This window comes from Salmo salar, chromosome ssa26 (assembly GCF_905237065.1).
Source record: "Salmo salar chromosome ssa26, Ssal_v3.1, whole genome shotgun sequence".
NCBI classification, from domain to species: domain Eukaryota; kingdom Metazoa; phylum Chordata; class Actinopteri; order Salmoniformes; family Salmonidae; genus Salmo; species Salmo salar.
This window is the reverse complement of record NC_059467.1, coordinates 9,677,311-9,703,815: the sequence shown is the minus strand read 5'-3', so window position 1 is coordinate 9,703,815 and position 26,505 is coordinate 9,677,311. Positions and strand designations below refer to the sequence as shown.

The following is a 26,505-nucleotide window of genomic DNA, read 5'->3' as shown; positions in this document are numbered from 1 at the left end:
ATGTCAGTAGGGGTCTCAACTTACTGTTGGTTAGAATAGCAGAATACACACCCGTGCAATATAGAAATTTGGTAGTGCATCAGCAGTTTTCCCTCTTGTTATGTCAGTCACTGACAGTCACTCAATTAGCCAATGTCAGCTAAGATTTAATAGATAAATTAGTCTATCCGCTAGCCTTGCCTGGCGACCCAGGCCTTATTGCTCCGGCCAATTGCCACTCCACACAGACGAACATTCGTTTTTTCTCCGCAATGAAGTATGTAGCGGCCGATAGAGCAGCGGAAGAATTCATGTTGAGTCGTCAGGCAACTGCTAGTCAGTTATCTAAACCTTGTAGTAACCATGGGTGAATTACTGACCAGGCACGCAAGGCACGTACGTGCCCAGGGGGGAGGTGTCTCTAGCAATGGCTTCTAATCAATAGATCCCTTGTTCGGGGTCTAGACAGGAAGTCTAACCCACATAATCAATTATTAAAAGATGATCGAAGCTGCCTTTCCTTACCTGACCCGGTTATTTGGATTTTGTTGGCGATTCAGATCAAAGATTTGTCTACTGGTCGTGGCACAGATGTAGGATCTTTGATTTGAGCCAATTTGTGACACAAAAATCACCCTGCAGCAACAGGAAATGTGAATATTTAAGTGGATTATAATTGATGGACATTTTGTTGGGATTGATAAATGTTTCTAAAATTTCAAAGTGGAAATGACGAACTTCAGAAGTCTTTTTAAACCTAAATTATAAACCTGCATTGCAGGTTAAGATCCTATGTCTGTACCAGAGTGGCATCCATGAAAGAAGCAAATCTACAGCTATGTTCTGAACTTCTTGAAAATAGCTTTACATATGTTTTATAAACAATACTAGTTTCCAAACTTCCACTATATAGATCTTGAGCGTTTTGAAGATACAAAAAATGTTTTATTTGATGTATCTTGTAACAAATCAGGTTTTCTTCAAATACATGTCACAGAAATACTGTCCTTCCTTATGTCTTATTTTTCCGTGAGTCTTTGTGAACAAAATCAATATATGATAATCCTTTTTATTTACTTTTGTCTTCTGATTTGATTGTGCATTTTTAGGACTGTGTCTATTGATTCCTTGCTGTATCTGTTTATTAGAGGATACAGGTATTATAACTTGGACTTGGACCAAAACAATTTGGTTTTTGTTGATTATTTTGTGTTGATGTTTGCCATGTACTCACTATATCCATTAGCGGTTCTGGGGGGGGGGGGGCTAAATGTGGAGTATGAAATAATTTTTACATAACACATTTTTGCTATCGTTCTTTTTTTACATCCGTTATTAGACAGTGGCAACGATGATGATTATGAACATGGTCTTTTGCCTGCTAATGCCTGCAATGCAGTGAAGAAAACTATATGACAACAATAACGTCAAATGTAACTGGCCCCTCTAACAGTACAACTGGCCCCAACTTGGCCCCCCCCCAGTTGAAATGGTCTATAACCGCCACTGACTATATCCCAAAATTATAGTCAATACACCCATCCATTAACATGACAATTGTACCTTCCCAGTAGGTTCTATCATTGGTGTAAAGCATAGTGCTAACCATCTGCACTGTGGCTCTGTGAGGCAGTCCATTGCCAGTGTTTTGAGGTCTCTCATCAAGTTCTCCCACACTGTATTCTATCTGCCCACACTATGATGGCTCTGTAGGGAAGACACTTACAGCGTTTGCAGTGTGCGCCTTGCTCAACCATATGCTTTCATATTGCCAGGATTGAAAACTGCCTTGGGCCTCAACACTCTTGCCAACTTCCAGTTTATAGTGGGCTTTTACTGTGCAGTCTGGTGATTCTGTCCATTTCTTACAAAAAAGGTCAGAATAAAACTGATTAAAGTGAGGACTCAAGCGCCTGCTATGTTTACACTTTGGTAATCAGAGAACAGGCTCCATTTAATTAAACATGCAATACAGTATATATTTTTTACAAAGTTGCATTTTTGGTTGTCAAGTAATATCTCAGATATTACTCTATAGATACTGGAAACATAGCACATCATGTACTGTAGATTCCCTCCGTGTGTGTGCACTGGCACCTACTTGTTACAAAACCAAAACCCTGATTATTAGTTTATTCACACGTTCATGATTTATACTTTCATTCAAATGAGAGAATATTCCGACACTTCAGATTTCAGTTTAATTATTTTAGTCTCCAACTCTTTTCCCTTTAAATAATACATATTTATTAGGGGGAGGGGGGGGAGTTATGTGTTGAATTGAAGAAGTTACATGATGTCTGGTCCTCCATTCTAAATCCTCTGGAACTCACTTTTGAGAAGTTCTATCACATCTACCCACTTAGGGACTATAGGCTGCTCTTCAGGACCCCCTGCTGTGTGTGTGTGTGTGTGTGTGTGTGTGTGTGTGTGTGTGTGTGTGTGTGTGTGTGTGTGTGTGTGTGTGTGTGTGTGTGTCATCATTAGTGCTGCAGGGGGATAATGGCAGCAGCAGTGGGAGTTATATACATTTATCGTTGTAGGGGTACTGAAGGCTGGAGGGATTGTGGGGCAGGAGAGGTAGGGGTTAGGATAGTGAGGGCCAACGCTGTAGGGTCAGTGAGAGCTGTAGAAGCAGTTACAGTAGAGGCTGTAGCTCCTTCTTCTGCTGCTGAAGAGGAGGTTGCAGATGTAGAATCCTCAGAGGGAACTATGGTGCTTTGATCACACCGGGTCCATCATTCCGACAACGTTTACCATGTTTTCCCCCACATGGTTCGGTGATGAATTTCGAGTGGATCTCAAGCTGATTGGGTTTTGGGGTTGTTTACATTTCCTCATTCAAACAAACAACTAGCAATGTCTGAAAGCTAAAAACAAATCTTGAGTGAAAGCTAACATTATTGTGCATCTATCAGCATTGTTTTGATGCTGTTGCACCCTGACTGACTCAGATTCTGTCCTAATGTATCCGAGCAGATACTAAACGGTTATGAAGAAATGGCAACAAAAAAGAAAGGGCTCATACTTTTTTACTTTAGAACTCTATGTTAAAAACCTCTTAAGGATCTTCCCCTTTTTTTTTCAATTTTTGCCTAAAATGACATACCCAAATCTAACTGCCTGTAGCTCAGGACCTGTATCAAGGATATGCATATTTTTTATACCATTTGAAAGGAAACACTTTGAAGGTTGTGGAAATGTTATAACACATTAGATCTGATAAAAGAATGAACATCATCTTTGAAATGCAAGAGAAAGGCTATACTTTAAGATAGGAGTCTTGGAGTTATTTTGATTTTGGCCACCCGATGGCAGCAGTGTGTGTGCAAAGTTTCAGACTGATCCAGTGAAGAATTACATTACTGCACAATATTTTGTATCAAGTCTGCCAGGAGTTTGCCCAAATGTGCCGACTTGTTCAATTGATACATTTTCAAGTACATACAGTGGCAAGAAAAAGTATGTGAACCCTTTGAAATTACCTGGATTTCTGCATAAATTACAATTTGATCTGATCTTCAACTTCGTCACAACAATAGACAAACACAATGTGCTTAAACTAATAACACACAAATGATTGTATATTTCTTGTCTATATTGAATGCATCATTTAAACAAAAGTATGTGAACCCCTAGGCTAATGACTTTTCTGAAAGCTAATTGGAGTCAGGAGTCAGGTAACTTGGAGTCCAATCAATGAGACGAGATTGGAGATGTTGGTTAGAACTGCCCTATAAAAAAACAAACTCAAAATTTGAGTTTGCTATTCACGGAAACCATTGCCTGATGTGAACCATGCCTCGAACAAAAGAGATCTCAGAAGACCTAAGATTAAGAAAAGCCTTGATGTTCATCAGTCCATGGAGTTCGCAAAAGTGCACCTGGATGTTCAACAGCGCCTCTGGCATAATATTCTGTGGACAGATTAAACTAAAGTTGATTTGTTTGGAAGGAACACACAACAATGTGTGTGGAGAAGAAAAGGCACAGCACAGCACACCAACATCAAAACCTCATCCCAAATGCAAAGTATGGTGGGGCTGCTTTGCTGCCTCACGGCCTGGACAGCTTGCTATCATCGACGGAAAAATTAATCAAGACATTTTGCAGGAGAATGTAAGGCTATCTGTCCGTCAATTGAAGCTCAACAGAAGTTGGGTGATACAATAGGACAACGACTCAAAACACAGAAGTAAATCAACAACAGAATGGCTGCAACAGAAGAAAATACGCCTTCTGGAGTGGCCCAGTCAGAGTCCTGACCTCAAACCGATTTAAAATGCTGTGGCATGACCTCGAGAGTGGTTCACCCCAGACATCCTAAGAATATTGCTGAACTGTAACAGTTTTGTAAAGATGAACTGTTCAAAATTCCTGCTGAACATTGTGCAGGTCTGATCCGCAACTACAGAAAACGTTTGGTTGAGTTTATTGCTGCCAAAGGACTTATTAAATCTAAGGGCTCACATTCTTTTTCCACCCTCCACTGTGAATGTTTACATGGTGTGTTCAATAAGGACATGAAAATGTATATTTTTGTGTGTGTTATTAGTTTAAACAGACTGTGTTTATCTATTGTTGTGACTTAGATGAAAATCAGATCAAATTTTATGACCGATTTATGCAGAAATCCAGGTAATTCCAAAGTTTTCACATACTTTCTCTTGCCTCTGTAACTATAGAGAACATACAAAAATGATAAGGTAATAAAACATTTAAGTTTACACACTCCCAGGAATTTCATACATGATGGATCATTAACTTTTACACTAATTTCACACATCTAGATGGCCGGGCGGGGTTGGTGTGGAGCCAGAGACAGCAGTGGGGTCAAACTGTAGACCTCAGTTCCTACATTTGAACATAAAAATAGATTTTATCAAACAAAACTATGCTACATTTTATCTCTGGGACCCTCAGGATGACAAATCAGAGCAAGACTACTGAATGTAAGTACATTATTTACCTTCAGAGGTGAATGTATCAAACCAGTTGCCGTGATAAAAGTATTTTGTTGTTGTGCACTCTCCTCAAACAATAGAATGGTATTTGTTCACTGTAATAGCTACTGTTAATTGGACACTGCAGTTAGATTAATAAGAATTTAAGCTTTCTGCCCATATAAGACATGTCTATGTCCCAGAAAGTTGGCTTTTGTATACAACATAATTCTAGTCACATTAGCGCACGTTAACAACAACTGTCCCGGTTTAGGGACACCTATCCCGTAGAGGTTAAAAAAAGATGTGTAAGATGTCTGTTTCCCCAGCCACTTAGAGGCTATGACTACACACAACAAATGAGGGTTCCTCAAGGATTATTTTGTAAGGGTGATGGTTCTATGTGGAAGGAACCATAATGACTCAAAGAACCCTTTAAGCTCTTCAATGGTTCTTTACAGTTCACAAAAGGTATATTTGCTTTTTTCGTGATCATTTCAATGTAGGGGAGGTGGCTCATTAGAATATTTTGGAGCGTGGTTTGCGCACAGAAACGATGAGTGGTGTGTCATTCCAGTTTATCTAATGTGTTGTGTTGTTCCATTACATTTTATATATGGCTACGGACAGCGAGGGTGTCTTGTTAAAGACTCACACATGGCCTTGGGTCAATTGAGAACACTTGACTAAATCAGTCAGTGCTTCTCAATTATTTTTTTGGTGTTATATAGAACCTTTTGTAATGGTTCTTTATAGAACCTTAGGAAATGGTTCTTTATAGACAGGTTCCATTTAGAACCTTATGAGCATGGTTCTTTATTGAACCTTCAAAAAAGGGTTATAGATAGCTATGGTTACAAGCCAAGTAACCCCTATCTGGTACCTTTAAGAACTATTCTTTTTTAGTGTGTAGTATTCAGAGCTCTGAGTCATTTCAAGATATCTGAAAAATGTAATACAGAAACTCAACTAGAGGTTGATATGAATATAACACTGTGTGAAGGTCATTGGAAACCTATGTTGCTCATGTAAAATAAAATAGTCACAGTGTATATTGATTTGACCTACGTGTAATTAAATGGTCTTTGTAATTAAATGACTATAGCTCAGCATTCAACACCAGAGTACCCTCCAAGCTCATTATTAAGCTCGAAGCCCTGGGTCTGAACCCCGCCCTGTGCAACTGGGTCCTGGACTTCCTGACGGGCTGCCCCTAGGTGGTGAAGGTAGGAAACAACACCTCCACTTCGCTTATCCACAACACTGGGGCCCCACAAGGATGCATGCTCAGCCCCCTCCTGTACTCCTTGTTCCCCCATGACTGCATGGCCAGGCACGACTACAACACCGTCATTAAATTTGCCGATGACACAACAGTGGTAGGCCTGATCACCGACAATGATGAGACAGCCTATAGGGAGAAGGTGAGGGCCCTGGAAGTGTGGTGCCAGGAAAATAACCTCTCACCCAACGTCAACAAAACAAATGAGCTGATCGTGGACTTCAGGAAACAGCAGAGGGAGCACCTCCCTATCCATATCGACGGGGCCGCAGTGGAGAAGGTGGAAAGCTTCACATTCCTCAGCGTACACATCACTGATGTGTACTCCGAACTTGCGCTGATCAAGTGGCAAGTTTCTTCACCGATATTTTCAACCTGTCCCTGACTGAGTCTGTAATACCAACATGTTTTAAGCAGACCACCATAGTCTCTGTGCCCAAGAACACTAAGGTAACCTGCCTAAATGACTGCCGACCCATAGGACTCACGTCTGTAGCCATGAAGTGCTTTGAAAGGCTGGTTATGGCTCACATCAACACCGTTATCCCAGAAACCCTAGACCCACTCCAATTTGCATACCACACCAACAGATCCACAGATGATGCAAACTCTATTGCACTCCACACTGCCCTTTCCCACCTGGACAAAAGGAACACCTACGTGAGAATGCTATTCATTGACTACAGCTCAGCGTTCAACACCATAGTGCCCTCAAAGCTCATCACTAAGCTAAGGACTCTGGGACTAAACACTAAACTCACTCTGCAACTGGATCCTGGACTTCCTGACGGGCCGCCCCCAGGGTAGGTAACAACACATCTGCCACGCTAATCCTCAACACGAGGGCCCCTCAGGGGTGCGTGCTCAGTCCCCTCCTGTACTCCCTGTTCACTCATGACTGCATGGCCTGGCAAGACTCCAACACCGTCATTAAATTTGCCGATGACACAACATGATAGGTAGGTAGGCCTGATCACCGACAACGATGAGACAGCCTATAGGGAGGAGGTCAGAGACATGGCCATGTTGTGCCAGGACAACAACCTCTCCCTCAACGTGATCAAGACAAAGGAGATGATTGTAGACTACAGGAAAAGGAGGACCGAGATTTTCATCGACGGGCTTGTAGTGGAGCAGGTTGAGAGCTTCAAGTTCCTTCGTGTCCACATCACCAACAAACTATCACGGTCCAAACACACCAAGACAGTCGTGAGAGGGCATGACAAAGCCTATTCCCCTCAGGAGACTAAAAGGATTTGGCATGGGTCCTCAGATCCTCAAAAAGTTCTACAGCTGCACCATCGAGTGCATCCTGACTGGTTGCATCACTGCCTGGTATGGCAACTGCTTGGCCTCCAACCGCAAGGCACTACAGAGGGTTGTGCGTATGGCCCAGTACATCACTGGGGCCAAGCTTCCTGCAATCCAGGACCTCTATACCAGGCGGTGTCAGAGGAAGGCCCTAAAATTTGTCAAAGACTCCAGCCACCCAAGTCATAGACTGTTCTCTCTGCAACTGCACGGCAAGCAGTTTCGGAGTGCCATGTCTAGGTCCAAAATACTTCTTAACAGCTTCTACCCCCAAGCCATAAGACTCCTGAACAGCTAATAAATTGCTACCCAGACTATTTACATTGCGCCCCCCCCCCCCCCTTTTACGATGCTGATACTCTGTTTATTATCTATGCATAGTCACTTTAACTCTATTTGGCTCGGCACCTAAAACCCTGACAAATTTTTACAGATGCACAATTGAGAGCATCCTGTCGGGCTGTATCATCGCTTGGTAGGGCAACTGCACCGTCTGCAACCACATGGCTCTCCAGAGGGTGGTGCAGTCTGCCCGACGCATCACCGGGGGCAAACTACCTGCCCTCCAGGACACCTACAGCACCCGATGTTACAGGAAGGCCAAAAAGATCATCAAGGGCAACAACCACCCGAGCCACTGCCTGTTCACCCCACTATCATCCAGAAGGCAAGGTCGGTACAGGTGCATCAAAGCTGGGAGTCTCTGCTAGAGACTGAAAAACAGCTTCTATCTCAAGGCCATCAGACTGTTAAATAGCAATTCCTAGCACATTAGAGGCTGCTGCCCTATATACACAGACTTGAAATCACTGGCCACTTTGATAATGGAACACTAGTCACTTTAATAATGTTTACATATTTTGCATTCCTCATCTCATATGTACAGTATATACTGTATTCTATCCTATTCTACTGCATCTTAGTCTATGCCGCTCTGACATTGCTCATCCAAATATTTATATATTGTTAATTATATTCCTTTACTTTAGATTGTGTGTATTGTTAGATATTACTTGTTTGATATTACTGCACTGTTGGAGCTAGAAACACAAGCATGGGTCAGGGCAGGCAGAATGGTCAAAACTGGGAAAACTAGAAAACGTGAACTATAGAAAAGACAGGAGCAAGGGGGCAAACGCTGGTAGGCTTGACTAACAAAACGAACTGGCAACTGACAAACAGAGAATACATGTATAAATACACAGGGGAGAATGAGGGGAGATGGGAGACACCTGGTGGGGGGTGGAGACAAGCACAAAGACAGGCGAAACAGGTCAGGGTGTGACATTTACAATTATAGTAATGAAGTAATTATGAATAACATACAATTAACTCTTCGGCATTGCATTAATTTTCCCATAATAATGCCCGAAACAGGTTCACGTTCACTGCCATTGGGACGTCCGCTTTCTGGCTGATAAGCTACATAATTGAGACGGATTATGGTGCCTCTTTTAGGTCACTCTCCTGTCACCAAAGCATGCCGAGGTCCAAAGCTCTCATTGAGAACTGGTCACTGTGTGTTTCCATGCATGGGGTTTGGACTAATTAGACCCCAATAAATGGGCGGAAGTCCTACAGAACGAGGTGTAGGTTACTACCCCGAGCACAATGGACTCCAAACTCTTTTAAATCCTTAATGGAAATCATTTATCATGCCTATGGCGTATGACCTCCACCTTTCTGTGTTGTCGTGTTGAATATTCTGCCCGTATTTCACACCGCTCTATGCCTAATTTAAAACATGCACAAAATCCTCTACATCATGTTGAAGAGCACCCATCTCACTAAATCTTTGATGAGGTCAAACAGACACCCCAAAAATATGAAGAAAGGATGGTGTGAAACAGGGTTGAAGGAATGATACATTTATCACTTGATATTTCCATCCCCCTTTCTATCAAAAAGCCACTTAAACTCTAGACCATTTGTTTGTAGCATTTACAGGTATATTTACAGGTATAATATTCAGCAAGCTGATTAATTAGAATACATCCCATTATGGATGAATCACAGAGGCTGCTGGTGAACCCTGTGTTTGTTATGCTGGTGACCCTGTTGCTGCCATCCTCGCATAATTGCTCCTGTAGTCCCTTAGAGTGCAGGCAATAATAGGTGCTGAGTGAAAGGCGGGGGAGCTGCATTGCTAGGGATTCTTCAAGCCACAATGAGGAAGAATGCCTCTCAGCTCTCACCACCAGTGGCAGCCCACTGGGCAAAAACTGGTTGAATCAATGTTGTTTCCACGTAATTTCAACAACAACAAAAAATGTGATGACGTTGAACCAACATGGGAAACTGATTGGATATGCAAATAGTTCTCAACATAAGGGAATTCCGTAATTTTTTCGACCAACTTTTAAACTAAATCCAATGTCATGGTAATATTTCTTTGTGGATTTCCCGTTGAACTCAGCCAAATGTAAATCAAAAATAGACATTGAACTGAAGTCTGTGTAGCCAGAAATACTGATGAGTATTTTTGTAAAAATAATGTATTTTTGATTTGTTTTTGCTAAATCTAATTGGGTGGGCCTGGCAGGGACTGGCTCCCTAGTTGGTGGGCCAGCATCCACCAAAGCCTACCCATGCCTACGCCCCTGCTATGCTCAGTGGGAGCTGCTCTCATCTCTCCAGTCTGATTCTGCCAGTCTTACCCCCCCCCACCCCCATTCATTTCCTCATTAGTAAGTCTGTCTGTGTCACTGTGTTATTTAAAGCCAGAGATCCTCCCTTGCTCTGTTAGAGCCACTGGGTTGCATCTATCTGCTTCTCTCTCTCTCTGTGTGTGTGTGTGTGTGTGTGTGTGTGTGTGTGTGTGTGTGTGTGTGTGTGTGTGTGTGTGTGTGTGTGTGTGTGTGTGTGTGTGTGTGTGTGTGTGTGTGTGTGTGTGTGCCTGAGTGAGTGCGCGCAGGCAAGCGATCGAGCCAGTGAGTGAGCAAGCGAGGTAGAGAGAAAGGGAAAAAGAAAGCAATCGAGAGGGAGAGAGCGAATCGGAGTGCGAGTGCAAGACAAAGCTATGAAATTAATCCGAGCTATATGCCTCCTGCTTCTTTGTCCAGCTTTGAGCCTCAACACTAGGTAAGTCGAAAATATGAATGGTCTATTATTCTTACTTCACCTTCAATGATTCTGAAAGAAAGGGGGAGGGTGAATGCACAATGGCTAATCATAGAAAATACTAATCTTTAGCTCCGGCCAGTCCTGCGAAATAGGTTAGGCAGCCTGGGTTCTGGCGGGAGATGCATGTGTGCGGAGCATGATGTTCTGAGAGTGTAGACTGAAGGCAAAATAAAGGTTTATCTGTTGAACTATTCTGTGTTAAACTGAAAGAGATGTGTCTTTGGTGGTGAAATTCACTGGCTAAAAATGCCTTTGGGATTTGCGGCAGGTCTTGTCTCCTGCTTGCTGGAAAGGAGCAAGTTAAGTCAGAGAAGGAACTAAAGAAGGAACTGGGCTGCCCAGAATATTGCAATTTCTTGAGAGAGAGAGTGTGTGTGTGTGCAGAATAATGCATTGAGGGGAATAGGAGGAGGAGGGGATGAGGAGGAGGAGGAGAGGCAAGAGAAATGGAGAGATGAGGCGACGTGCAGTGAGGAGGGAGGTTTTAATGATTAATTAAACCATTGATAAAATCATTCCTCATTCAAACGAGTGCCTGAACACTACTCCCATTACTGGGGTCTTTGTGAAAGAAAAGCCAAGGTTGTCAGAGAGTCTTAAATATGGCTTAATGACAGATACACATTATAAAACTTGCACTCCTCTCATTGCAGTTTTGTCTACTTTGACCTGATGGAATTTTAGCTTGGGTTGGTAGACCTCTCTACAAGTGTGCTCCTAAGTGATGAATGTAGTGGCAGAAGATGCGTGCACAGAGACATACACATGCACATAGACAATCATTGCATTGGCACATTTTGCAGAGCCCTGAGAGATTTGAATAAGCTAATTTGATGATGCTGGAGATTCTGTTGAAAGCACAGTTTATATTGTATTATGAATATGATTGATGAATGTTCGAAGTTTGGATTGTGTTTTACGAAGTTGAATGAGATACACTACATGACCAAAAGTATGTGGACACCTGTTCTTCGAATATCTCATTCCAAAATCATGGGCATTAATATGGAGTTGGTCCCTCCACTCTTATGGGAAGGCTTCCGTTCAGCCACAAGAGCATTAGTGAGGTCGGGCACTGATGTTGGGTGATTAGGTCTGGCTCGCAGTCGGCATTCCAATTCATCCCAAAGTTGTTCGATGGGGTTGAGGTCAGGGCTCTGTGCAGGCCAGTCAAGTTCTTCCACTCTGATCTCGACAAACCATTTCTGTATGGACCTCGCTTTGTGCATAGGGGCACTGACTTGCCTAGTTAAATAAAAAAAATACAAAAATGGTCATACTGAAACAGGAAAGGGCCTTCCCCAAACTGTTGCCACAAAGTTGGAAGCACAGAATCGTTTATAATATCATTGTATACTGTAGCGTTAAGATTTCCCTTCACTGGAACTGAGGGGCCTAGCCTGAACCGTGAAAATCAGCCCCAGACCATTATTCCTCCTCCACCAAACTTTACAGTTGGCACTATCCATTGGGGCATTTAGCTTTCTCCTTGTTGGAAAGAGTCTCCTATGACAGTGCCATGTTGAAAGTCACTGAGCTCTTCAGTAAGGCCATTCTACTGGCAATGTTTGTCTATGGAGATTGCATGGCTGTGTGCTCGATTTTATACCCCTGTCAGAAACGCGTGTAGCTGAAATAGCTTAATCCACTAATTTGAAGGGGTGTCCACATACTTTTGTATATATAGTGATATATAGTGTAAATGACCCCATTGAGACACTTGAAGTCATGATTGAGTGACTGACTGACTGGCTGCTTGATTGATAGATTTTGCTAATAACTTATATGTAACAAGTGGCATTAATGTGTCATAGGCTCAACTGATGTGTTAAGCTTATAATGATATTTATAAAGATATACAGTTGAAGTCTGAAGTTTAAATACACCTTAGCCAAATACATTTAAATTCAGTTTTTCACAGTTCCTGACATTTAATCCTAGTAAAAATTCCCTGTCTTAGGTCAATTAGGATCACCACTTTATTTTAAGAACGTGAAATGTCAGAATAATAGTAGAGAGAATGATTGTTTCAGCTTTTATTTCTTGCATCACATTCCCAGTAGGTCAGAAGTTTACATACACTCAATTAGTATTTGGTAGCATTGCCTTTAAATTGTTTAACCTGGGTCAAACGTGTCGGGTAGCCTTCCACAAGCTTCCCACAATAAGTTCAGTGAATTTTATGCCCATTCCTCCTGACAGAGCTGGTGTAACTGAGTCAGGTTTGTAGGCCTCCTTGCTCGCACACACTTTTTCAGTTCTGCCCACAAATGTTCTATAGGATTGAGGTCAAGGCTTTGTGACGGCCACTCCAATACCTTGACTTTATTGTCCTTAAGCCATTTTGCCACAACTTTGGAAGTATGCTTGGGGTCATTGTCCATTTGGAAGACCCATTTGCGACCAAGCTTTAACTTCCTGACTGATGTCTTGAGATGTTGCTCCAATATATCCACATAATTTTCCTACCTCATGATGCTATCTATTTTGTGAAGTGCACCAGTACCTCCTGCAGCAAAGCACCCCCACAACATGATGCTGCCACAGCTGTGCTTCATGGTTGGGATGGTGTTCTTCGGCTTGCAAGCCTCCCCCTTTTTCCTCCAAACATAATGATGGTCATTATGGCCAAACAGTTCTATTTTTGTTTCATCAGACCAGAGTCCCCATGTGCAGTTGCAAACCGTAGTCTGGCTTTTTTATGGCGGTTTTGGAGCAGTGGCTTCTTCCTTGCTGAGTGGCCTGTCAGGTTATGTCGATATAGGACTTGTTTTACTGTGGATATAGATACTTTTGTACCTGTTTCCTCCAGCATTTTCACAAGGTCCTTTGCTATTGTTCTGGGATTGAATTGCACTTTTCGCACCAAAGTAGGTTCATCTCTAGGAGACAGAACGCGTCTCCTTCCTTGAGCGTTCCTTGCGTACTATTGTTTGTACAGATGAACGTGGTACCTTTAGCCGTTTGGAAATTGCTCCCAAGGATGAACCAGACTTGTGAAGGTCTACACATTTTTTTCTGAGGTCTTGGCTGATTTCTTTTGATTTTCCCATGATATCAAGCAAAGAGGCACTGAGTTTGAAGGTAGGCCTTGAAATACATTAACAGGTACACCTCCAATTGAGTGAAATTATGTCAATTAGCCTATCAGAAGCTTCTAAAGCCATGAATTTTACAAGCTGTTTAAAGGCACAGTCAATTTAGTGTATGTAAACATCTGACCCACTGGAATTGTGATACAGTGAATTATAAGTGAAATAATCTGTCTGTAAACAATTGTTGGAAAAATGATTAGTAGATGTCCTTACTGACTTGCCAAAACTATAGTTTGTTAACAAGACATTTGTGGAGTGCTTGAAAAACGAGTTTTAATGACTCCAACCTAAGTGTATGTAAACTTCCGACTTCAACTGTGTCTATATACTGTATATGGCTAGGGACAGACTGGGACCAGAAATTGACCTGGGCAGCAATTTTTTTTCCTCGAGGCCCTGACACCATGCCCTTTTCTTCCCTTGAGAGTCCTCCATAACTGGCCAAATAATGACCATTTTGCGCAATAGCCTCAATTTTGACAGGCACATTCTGCTAAAGATGAAGCCCATCTGGGATTTGCCAGAACTACCCTATGGCCAGTCCATTTCTGTATATGGCTCTGACCTAGACTAATTCAGTGGTCCCTAAGCAGGTATCACTACTAGACAAATCTGTCCGTGTCTAGACTTGATAGTTCATGCAGCTTTAGTATTTTCATCATAGAGTTCTGATCATGGAATTCTGAACGCATCTATCTACACCTACGTTGTGCATCCGGATTCCCTTTTCCCACGCTATATTCAATTTCCAGTATGCATTCTACAAATGGTGGAATAGGTGCACAACAATAATAACACAATAACAACTGATGGCACCAGCTAACTACTGTGGCAAACTAGCCAGCTAACCTCTGTAGCAAGCCAGCAAGCTAGCAAGCAACGCTAAAGGGATTACAAACGGGTTAGCATAATAGTTTTTGTAAATATTTGAGGCCAGTAAGCATGTTCCTCACACTCTAGGAACGTATTTCCTCCAAATGTTATAAGGAAAAGATGCCTCTCGGTCCCAAAACACAAGTTTTCTGGAGACTTGTGGTAGGAGTGCTGATGATGTCAGCCACTGAATGCGCTTTCGGTGGCCTGATTGCGTCCATACTGAGGAGAACTCCGCAAACAATGCTTCCCAGACCACCTCCTGAAGGGGTCAGCCAGATCTGAACACAATCAGACCACGAAGCGACTTTTGTGAGTCTAGACCCGTCTTTTCAATGCTATCTTCGTATTCTGAAAGCAGGAGTCAAATGTAAGTGTCAAGTGTGGACACAACCTCTGAATAAACTGATCTCAATATGCTGAGTAATGGTACCAAAGGAATTCTATTCTGGTTGCTAATTGACATGAAAGGTGTCATGTTGACTTTTTGGTTTCTAAAATGAATTGAAGTACATTGATGTGTGCATGAAGTATTATATTGTAGCATTCTATTATAGAGTAAACAAACGCAAAAAATCGTAATAATGTTTTCATAAAGGTCCTTATTGCTAAACCTCCCCACAAACAAACACCACTGGTGGATTTCTTATGATCAAATACATCCAGACCAGTTGCTTATGCAGCTTTACTGACCTCTAATTGCTACTTTACAGTACATTACTGCTGCTTGAGAGGATGTGGTTCATGCAAGTGTTTCACACTATAAGTATACAGTAGTGTCCTGCTGAGATTGAGGCTATCCTAATATGGACACCATAGGGTTAATAATGTCCTGACCAGGACTACAGTTTGTATGTGTGTCAGTAACATACACTATATGTTTAGTCTTTAGCCCTAAACCTGGCCCAAGTGGCCCACAATGTGTGTTGGATTATTATGAAGAGTAGGTCTTGATACATTTGGGGCTTCGTATTTTAAAGCTAAACTCAGCAAAAAAAAAGAAACATCCCTTTTTCAGGACCCTGTCTTTCAAAGATAATTCGTAAAAATCCAAATAACTTCACAGATCTTCATTGTAAAGGGTTTAAACACTGTTTCCCATGCTTGTTCAATGAACCATAAACAATTAATGAACATGCACCTGTGGAACGGTCGTTAAGACACTAACAGCTTGCAGACGGTAGGCAATTAAGGTCACAGTTATGAAAACTTAGGACACTAAAGAGGCCTTTCTACTGACTCTGAAAAACACCAAAAGAAAGATGCCCAGGGTCCCTGCTCATCTGCGTGAATGTGCCTTAGGCATGCTGCAAGGAGGCATGAGGACTGCAGATGTGGCCAGGGCAATAAATTGCAATGTCCGTACTGTGAGACGCCTAAGACAGCGCTACAGGGAGACAGGACGGACAGCTGATCGTCCTCGCAGTGGCAGACCACATGTAACAACACCTGTACAGGATCGTCATATCCGAACATCACACCTGCAGGACTGGTACAGGATGGCAACAACAACTGCCCGAGTTACACCAGGAACGCACAATCCCTCCATCAGTGCTCAGACTGGCCGCAATAGGCTGAGAGGGCTGGACCCAGGGCTTGTAGGCCTGTTGTAAGGCAGGTCCTCACCAGACATTACCGGCAACAACATCGCCTATGGGCACAAACCCACCGTCGCTGGACCAGACAGGACTGGCAAAAAAGTGCTCTTCACTGACGAGTCGTGGTTTTGTCTCACCAGGGGTGATGGTCAGATTCGCATTTATCATCAAAGGAATGAGCGTTACACCGAGGCCTGTACTCTGGAGCGCGATTGATTTGGAGGTGGAGGGTCCGTCATGGTCTGGGGCGGTGTGTCACAGCATTATCGGACTGAGCTTGTTGTCATTGCAGGCAATCTCAACGCTGTGCGTTACAGGGAAGACAACCTCCTCCCTCATCCTGACATGACCCTCCAGCATGACAATGCCACCAGCCATTCTGCTCGTTCTGTGCGTGATTTCCTGCCAGACAGGAATGTCAGTGTTCTGCCATGGCCAGCGAGGAGCCCGGATCTCAATCCCATTGAGCACGTCTGGGACCTGTTGGATCGGAGGATGAGGGCTAGGGCCATTCCTCCCAGAAATGTCTAGGAACTTGCAGGTGCCTTGGTGGAAGAGTGGGGTAACATCTCACAGCAAGAACTGGCAAATCTGGTGCAGTCCATGAGGAGGAGATGCACTGCAGTACTTAATGCAGCTGGTGGCCACACCAGATACTGAGTGTTACTTTTGATTTTGACCCCCACTTTGTTCAGGGACACATTATTCCATTTATGTTAGTCACATGTCTGTGGAAGTTGTTCAGTTTATGTCTGTTGTTGAATCTTGTTATGTTCATACAAATATTTACACATGTTAAGTTTGCTGAAAATAAACGCAGTTGACCGTGAGAGGACGTTTCTTTTTTTGCTGAGTTTACATTCTCAGATTTAAAAACAACAAAGCGGCCATCCCACCAGTTGTTTTGTTATACAGCTGAGGGATGGGGCTAGGGAAATGTAACCCCTCTCAATTTCATAGGCAGTGGTCTAGATGGAAGAACTGACAGTCCATGACACCCAATAAATAGTTTTAAACATATTTTGAAGCTATACATTGTTTACACACTTGTTTTAGCAAAAAACAAGTTCTAATTATAATTATTTGGTATCAAGGACTGAAATGACCTGTAACGGGTGTCGTTGGGTAGAGAGGACCAAGGCGCAGCGGGTTGCGTGCTCATCATTATAATTTATTAAATAAATGTGAACATGGAAAACAAAGAACGACAAACCGACAGTTTTACAGCGACGCACAGCTGTTCCTGATCGGGAGCCACACAGACCACACAGAAATAAACAAACTAGAAAACCAACCTAGAATACAAAACCCAGAACATACACCAAAACCCCGTAATACATAAATAAAACACCCCTCTACAATACTCATAACCCCCCAACCACATAAAACAAATACCCTCTGCCACGTCCTGACCAACCTACAAATACAAATAACCTCTATACTCGTCAGGACGTGACATGACCACTGAAAAATTTAAAAGCTTCCGAAGCTTCCCTCCCAGAATGTAGCTTTAAGATTCTGATGGCCATCCACCTATAACATAATATTTTTTTCTAGACAGAATTATATGAGAGTACTTTGGATATCTCAACGATTCTATGGAGCTGAGTTGTTGGTTGATGTCAAAACTGGCGCATAATTGACCAGGGCGAAAGTAACTGTATAGAATTGATTAGGGGAAATTCAACCCACTTTTGCCACACTTCCTCAATGCATCTGATTAGGCTTAGAGTACTGTGGCTGTTTCTGAGTGTGTGTGTGTGTACTTGTGTGTGTGTGAGTGTATGTGCACGCATGAGCGCCTGTGGCTGCTCACTACTCACTACAATGCAGTCTAGCCTATTCGCCGTTCATGTCTTAGCAAAGTCTCTTTTATGGGATTTGCACAAATGTTCTTTATTATTGACACTAACTTTGATGTTTCCTACCTAGGCAACCATGTCTGGTAAATACCGGTGGCCATTGGGACCTCCATAACATTAAATATTTAGCTACTGGCCCGCAATTAAAGACTGCCGAAATCCTTGGATGATACTGTACATATCACAAAGCCAGGGCCTGCGTTGCTTAGTCTCTTCACATCTGGCTGTAAATACTAAACATATTGCATTTGAAATTCTTTCTTTGATGTTGGATGGGGTCGGGCATTAAAGAGGCACGCGGTTTATGACTAAGATTAACAATGGGAGCCTGGCAATAGCTGTAATAGCCTGATAATACATGCTAATATCCAGTAGGTCATCTTGCTGAAAGGTGATGGGGAATTGAATAGGTCCTTTTGTAATGAGAGCATAATGACCTAGCAGCTATACATGACAGTCGGTGGCTACTCAACTGATGGGTATCAGAAGCTTCCCATTGAAATGATGGGCTACATTTCTAATTTGCCAAGATACAGTATTTCCTGTGGATAAGAAGTGTAATCTTTCTGTATCTCTGAAAAATTGATATCTTTCCGAGAATAGCCCCAATTTGCCCGTCATTAATCCTCAAAAACCCTTGATGGTCGTCTAAACCATTACAGATTCCTCCATATTTGTGGAATGCGTCATACATATTGAGGTCATATAACGGAGATAAATCTTATTTAACAAAACATTTAGACTATAATATTCTGTTTAGGCCTGCTTGTCTTTGGTTTACAGCTTATTTCATAGCTAATTGTTTTCCAACTGTATGTGTTCCATGCGTCATGCTCATGGCTAACAGCAAGCATTTACTCTCTAAAGCAGTGTTTCCAAAACCTATCCTTGATTACCCCCCCAGCTAGCTCTACTTATTTATACAAAGTTTGAACTTATCTGGAATTGTGCTATAGATAATCAGTTGTATTATATAGGTACCTATTAAGTAATTTTATAAAACAATCACATATTACGACTTAAAAGAAACAATCCCTTCTTGCAACATGGTAAAGAATCAACCCCAAGAATGTTATTTTGTTTTTTTAAATGCTTTAAATATTTTTCCCCCCTTAACTCTTGTGTATGGGTTTTGTTCGAATTGGGCCCTTTGTGTAGTTCTAAGCAATGTTTGACAGAGAAGAAAAGCAGTGATTGACTAGACCAGAGGGTCAAGTGCAGGGCATCCTGGGAATTAGACTGAACTATTGACAGCGGCAAGATGGTAATGATAATAATTATATGCATTGATGGACTGTGCATGCTTGGCCGGGGGTAATGACCAATGAGATCATCTCGTCTAATCCACCGCTATTGTTCAGCACCTGAGGTATTGAAAGGTAAATGTGAGTGTAGTGGTGCTTGCTAGCTTGCACTTTGTCTATCATCAGGAAGCGGCTTTGGCTCCTCTGCCAAGTAGTTAAATTGGCTCTTTGTGATTACGGCGTGAAGGGTCCATCATTATTTTAATTAAATGCTATGCTTGATTTATAACACAAGCATTTTGGAGACTGGTTTGTTGGATTGACATCTTGCTCAAACACTCATGTATTTTGCACAGTAGCAATTTGGGACAACAGTGGACGTTTTCCGGTGGTTGGTCATGGTGACAAATTAATTCTTAAAAGTCTAAGCCGTTGGGGGGGGTTCTTGGTTGACATAATTAATTGTTTTAAGCTCATACCATGGATAATTTTGCTATTTGATTTGGAATTTTAGGACCTCTTTAGGTAGAAAAAATATATATTTTTAATGATTTGATAATATATTGAATTTGGCCTTTACTACTATAGCCCATATAACTACATTGAATAACACATTAATAAATGGCAAAAAAAGACAGTCAAAAATGTATCATAAGAAATAAGGTTTTGACGTTTCTGTCCTATATCTAGCTCACATATTTAACCCCTTTTATTTGGCACAAATGTACCTCCATACTTCCATTCATTTGTATGGGTTACCTTTAGACGAGTACCGTGACACTTGTGTGGGTCATAGAGAAAAATGGAGAGCACCATCGTGAGAGTCTCCACTTTCTATAGGCCGTTCAGATGCTACAGAACTTTACGTGAGAAGACCGATTTTTGGGATGTCTCCTGGTCTGACAAACAGCGTTGTAGCTCTGCCACTTTCCATCGCAGATCTAGAAGGGCGACATAGGCCGATGTGGTGGATTGAGACGCAGCCCATGCAAAATGTTGCTTAAATTTACAGAATTTCATGGGGATTTTTTTTAATGTTACTTACACATGGGTTCTTCAGTTGTCCCCATAGGATAACCCTTTTTGGTTCCAGGTAGAATCCTCTGTAGAAAGGTTTCCACCTTTCTTTTCTAAGACTGAGACACCGTTGCGTCAATAGACTAGGGTTTACGCGCTGAAGGAAAGACTACCGTTAAGTAACAGCTTGCATAGGGAACTGTTCAGTGTTGGAAGTCACCTGTTGCAATTGATAAGTTGTTGAATGGGGAGATCATTTTTTAACCCTTTACTGCATGGTGTTGCAATATGGCAAAAATGAAAAAAATACAAACACAATTACTTTTTACAGAAGTGTGTGTGTGGGGGGGAGGGGGGGCATAGGCAGATGATAGTGGAACTGCAATTCAAGTGGGAGGGGCCTGGTCATAGGCAAATTACAGTGAAATCATAATCATAACAATATTTGTTATGTATGCATGGATTAAACAATTATGTTTAATATTCATAACATTATAATAATGATCATATTATTTATGAAAAAATAAAAAACATTTTTTACAAGAAAACATAATTTCAGATAGTGTGAATGAATTAAAAACAATACAATTATAACTCAAACAGCACATTTCCATAAGAAAAACGAATTTCTTATGTTTTTAGTAGTTGCATATTGCCATACGGCAAAAATCCCAAAATTACACTTTAAAAAATGTTTTCTCCAAAAATGTAATTTGGGGCATTTTAATTGAGGAAAACTTTTTTGCATGGTTCTATTATAATGCATGCGGTAGAGGGTTAATTCGATTGAAGATTGCCTCCATGATAAGATTTTTAATGCACCTCCATCATTACCATTGTAAACAAAGCCCAAGAGCTTTTAACCCCATGCCACAGCTTGAGACGGCCGGCCTGATTTTTTTCTTCTTGTCGTCATATGATTTCATAAATGCAGAGGCAGGGTAGGTCTCGAGCCCCGAGATGAGAAAAATGACATTTGTGTAAGACAGTAATGTCCTTATAGTGTGAGGCAAGATGTGAATGATAATTGAAATTCAAAGACACGGGGTAATTGGTGTGCCATGGCAACCACATTGGCCACATGACAGTAATGAAGTGGGCCACAATAAATAGAACCTTTGGTAGCTCTCGTCCAATGAGAAATTAATTAGAGGACACCATGATACTGTCATTTGGTATTCAAGGCCATACGTGATGTAACACACCAAGTTTGTTTGCGCCCAATCTTCTTGCAAGACATTTGATATGACCACTTCTTTGTTACTCAAATAAAGTTACAGTGAATAACTCCTTTGGTCTTCATCTAGTTCCGGGAAACGAGAAGTTTTCCCGTCAAATGTTATCTGCTTTTGCGTCTAAGATAGCCTTAATGATGTTTTCTTGTGAGCTCGATGTTGAAGTATGGATGTGAACTATACAGAAGTGCCAAGCAGGCTTTATTGGTGAAGGTATAAACAAAGATCAATACACATTATAGAGCAGGATTGTCCTCTCCATGCTGCTGCTGAGTGTAATAACATAGTAATGGGATTTTAAGGGTCAAATAAATAAATAAGTCAGAGGATTTTCTATTGGGAGAGATGGAAGCAAGCAGGCAAAAAGGGAGGAAAGAATATGCAGGGAGATTTCCCTCGAAGTCCGTGAATGGTGCATTCAAAATGGAATGTTGAAGAGCCCTGCTCAAGGAGAATATTGCTAATGTCAAGCTTTGCTTCAAATTAAATCTTGGCAAAACAAAAGCTATGCAAAAGAGGGGAATGATTCATTTTAAACATGTTGGCTGGAGTTCTACTGTTATCTATTGCCAGGGAAGGAAAGTTGTGACACGTCGAGTGGGACCGGCAAATAGTATTTTTCTTTTGTATTCTTTAGAACGTTCATAACAATGGCATGGCAAGAGTTTGATACATTAAGCGTGGCCAGGTTTGTGCAGTTTGCCGGGGAATGATTTTTTTAAGTAGACGTTCTTATCCAGAGCGACTTAGAGTAGTGCGTGGATACATTTCCGTACTGGTCCCCAATGGGAATCGATCCCACAACGCTGGTTTTGCAAGCACGATGCTCTACCAACTGAGCCACATGGGACCTTTTTCTGATTTAAAGCCAATTTCTGGCAAATCTGCACATTTTGCCATGGGACAGACAACATTTTACAGTTTTAAGGATAGTTTCCTGCAATTCTATACATTTTGCCATGGTACTGTGACCAAAAATGCATTTTTAAAGCTAATTTCCTGCAATTATACATATTTTGCCATGGCTTTTGACATGTTTTTATGCTATCTGAGTGACTCGAACATTATAACAAAATCAATGCCAGACTGTCTAGTTTTTAATTTGGTTATTGTTAGTTCTCAAAGATGATCTTATTAAAAAATATATAGCTCCATTATCATTTCTGCATACATTTATATTAGTTGTTTAAGTTTACACTGAAAAGGTTTTACCAACCCTACATTACTCGGCTATCGCCTCGTACCTACGACCGCAGCACAGCCAGACGAAAGCCGTCGCATAACAGGCCCTCTCATGTACAGTTACTTCAATATACCCTTACAATGTGTAGTGAAAGTTAAGACAGTCTGTTTCGTAGTTTTAGCTGTCAAGATAGAAGATAATATATTTATAAGTATAACCACGTCACGGCTGTCATATTTGACGAGCAGGTGACTTTGAAATAACGACTCCCACCCCATTGTGCTCGCACGGTGGGAGAATTTAGACAGCCTTGACTCCTTCAAGACACTGTTACATGTCTTTGTCTGTTAGAGTACGTCGCTCAGATCGTTCAAGTCTCATGGCAGCGTACAAAGACCACAGGGGCGAGTGACTACACAGGCAGGTCGTTGGTTGTTTTTAGTCTAACATCAATCAACCCATCAATGTCACTCCAGAGGCCCCGCGAGGGTGGATGCACTTCCTGACATTCGGCGTGACGCTTAATGTCATTCCACTGTGTCGAATCCTGAAGGGAAAAGCTGTGTTATGGAGACTGTGTGTTTTGCATATGTTTATATATTAAATACAAAAAACTGCTTCAAGTAAAAATATTTAGAGTTGGCAGTAGCTGAAAAAGACAGACAATTCAAAGGAGCACCGCCTACATTTCTTTTACGTTTGGAGTTTGTAGACCTCGAGGATCTGAGTAGATGTGTCAAGCGTCAATATGCAGAAACGACAGAGAAATGAGGAGAGATGGAATCCCAATATAATGCATGACATGGTCTGATCAACTCTCTCCCACCCCTATAATTACTATTCTTATTGGAATGTTACACATTTGGGAATAGTTCAAATATACAGGTTATTTTTTTTTACATTTTAGTCATTTAGCAGACGCTCTTATCCAGAGCGACTTACAGTAGTGAATGCATACATTTCATACATTTTTTTTTTTTTTTTTTCTTCTGTGCTGGCCCCCCGTGGGAATCGAACCCACAACCCTAGTGTTGCAAACACCATGCTCTACCAACTGAGCTACAGGGAAGGCTATATACAGGTTACACGATGGTCCCGATCAAAAATCATACAACATACAGAGATGGTTATTTCAGTAATCACTACTCCACTGGTTTTATCTACCCTCCTAATCATGACAGTACGGCAGCATCCTACGGTATCATATCTGAGTTATCTGAAGGATGCTCTTGTCTCCCACTCCCTGGGTTCTGCATCTATTTATTCTCCCTTTTTCTCTTGTGGCTTTCTAATGGCCCATAATTGGTACCCTATGGACAAACCAAAGTGCTCAGAGGCATTACTCACAAATTATTAGAGAGATCGGAGTGTGTGGAGAGAGATGGGTCTGGGCATGAACAAAAGAGCTGAATCATAAATAATACAGCTTAGAATTAAAGCAGAGTGTTTTTATAGTATCGTTTTTTCCCCCTTCCTCCTGTATTTATTCATTTATTATCGCCAGCTACGTATCTCTGATTCTGACTATTCGCCTCTGAATGATGGGGGGGGAAATAAGAGTTGTTTCCCACTCAGACCACACCCCAGATGGATTTGGTACCACTAGGGGGGGATGTATCATGAGATCTATATCTGGGAACAAAGGCAGGTGGCAAGCTCAGTAGCGGGACAAATGTTGAAGGACAAACAGAAACTCTCACTCCATGCAAGAGCGAAAACTCAAATAACAGAATAGATTTTATGGGTCACGTTTAGTCACAACAGACAGCTCATTTTTCATTTCCTGCCTTGTATTAACCCCTCGTCTCTCTCTCTCTCTCTCTCTCTCTCTCTCTCTCTCTCTCTCTCTCTCTCTCTCTCTCTCTCTCTCTCTCTCTCTCTCTCTCTCTCTCTCTCTCTCTCTCCACTGAGCATACACGCTGCCAGTGCCCTGCATTCATTTTCAGGCAACATTATATTTGCTCTTTTCCTCTGGTAGGGCTACATACATTTGAATCCTTTATCAGCCACCGGCACACCTCTGCCAACGTTTGGATGGATTCTGTTATTTTTATCTAATCTCTTCTCCCTAAGCTTATTCGGTGTCTGGGATCCATCTTGGCTGACAAGTACTGGTTCCATTTGAGTCCCTATCTCCCGTGTTCCGCCGGTGTTTTGCCATGACACCTGACTCCTAATAAGTGCATCCTCCTGTGTATTTGGAGAGGGAGTGTTTTGCATGGGATACCTGCGCAAATGAAATGGATAAACCATTCAATGATGCTGTGGAGGTAGTTTATCTTTGGCGGCGGCCATGTTTGTTTATCTTTATTTCAATGTGCCTTCATGCCCGGCGGAGAATTCAGCAATATGCTGGCGCTTCAGATACCATGCCTATTATATTCCCTGCAAATTGAGTATTGGATTATTGGAATGGTGAAGAGGCAGCGATGTTTCTTAATTATTCAAGGCCCAGCCTCAAGATTGTATTTCCTACACAACAACACTGTCATGGTGACCTTTCGAATACCTTATCGATTGTACGATCTTCATTTAGGCAAACTGAATAGGTTCAAGCTAAGTACTTCCGGGAATGCCACAGAAGGGGGTAAAAAACAGAGGCCATTGGTATTTGCCACACATTTGTGGCATCCTTGAATTCTATGTGCAAGTTTACCTAAATCTGGGCTAATGGAAAGTCATTGAGGCAAATCATAGCTTGGTAATAGTACTTTAGAGATAATTTGTGATGTGTCCAAGAAAAGCGTTGGATGTTGGCGGGCAAAAAAGCCATGTGTGCACACGCATGCTCGCGTGTTTGTGTGCGTGTGCACTGAACCCTGCCACTGGGCTGAGGGGTGGTGAGAGGGTGTTATGTTGCTGAAGTCCACCTCCTCCCATTTGCCTGTCTGTCAGAAGGCTTGCTTGGCTGCGCTCCACACAGTGACGGTGTTGACAAAATGACAGGAGGGAGCATACTCCAGTGAATGTCAATTTGGCATGCAAGCACTGTTTCCCAGGGAGCATAGAGGCTCCCTACTCTGCCAGACCTGCAGTGATGCTATGTGTAGAGAGAGCAATGCAGGCTGCAGGCTCTGTGGAGCTGTGGGGCACACACGCACGCACGCACACACACACACACACACACACACACACACACACACACACACACACACACACATTCTCAAATGATTAGCTATATAATTTGCAGTGATTCTGAAGATTGAATGCACTGATACAAACACTCAAACATTTTACAATTGTGACAGCATTGTTATTAGCTCAGCTAGGCCTCCACAGTTCAGCAAACAAAGGAACGTAGGACGGGTGCTCAACAACAAGATCAGGAATAAAAAATAGGGCTTTCCCAGGAAACTGGTCCATGTTAACTACTGACACAGCACTTTGGGATTCTGCAGCTTCCTATAAAACATTTTCGGGAGGTAGCCTAGTCGAATGTTCTGATTTGACATGGAGGATTAGCGAAGCTTTCTAATGTGTTTATAATCTTATAATCTTTATAATAGGGGGCACATTATGAATATGAATGCTTTTTATGAATAAATGTTGTTGGAATCGGAGACTGTTGAGGTTTACCAGGTAGAATGACAAGTAAAGAACTAGATCATCTAAGAACTAGATCAGCCTTAATCCTGTATGCAATCACTTTAAGTGGATGGAGTTGGTTTAACAGTGCTTGTCCTTAAATGTTTGTCTATCGAGTCACCACACAATCTGCTTGAGTATACAGGTAAGCTAAGTAGCGGTTTGAGGTGTGTGG

General features: G+C 41.9%; 1 protein-coding gene across 3 annotated transcripts in view; it reads left to right on the top strand.

The window, feature by feature from the left end:
- Window positions 1–10,330: 10,330 nt before the first annotated feature.
- LOC106587094 (leucine zipper protein 2) overlaps window positions 10,331–26,505 on the top strand; it is a 169,790-nt gene continuing 153,615 nt past the window's right edge. For all 3 annotated transcript variants that reach the window (XM_014175055.2, XM_014175054.2, XM_045708600.1), the window contains exon 1: window positions 10,331–10,596. In XM_014175055.2, the coding sequence (XP_014030530.1) occupies window positions 10,535–10,596 (62 nt within the window). In that variant the 5' untranslated portion in view covers window positions 10,331–10,534. The remainder of the gene's footprint in view (window positions 10,597–26,505) is intronic.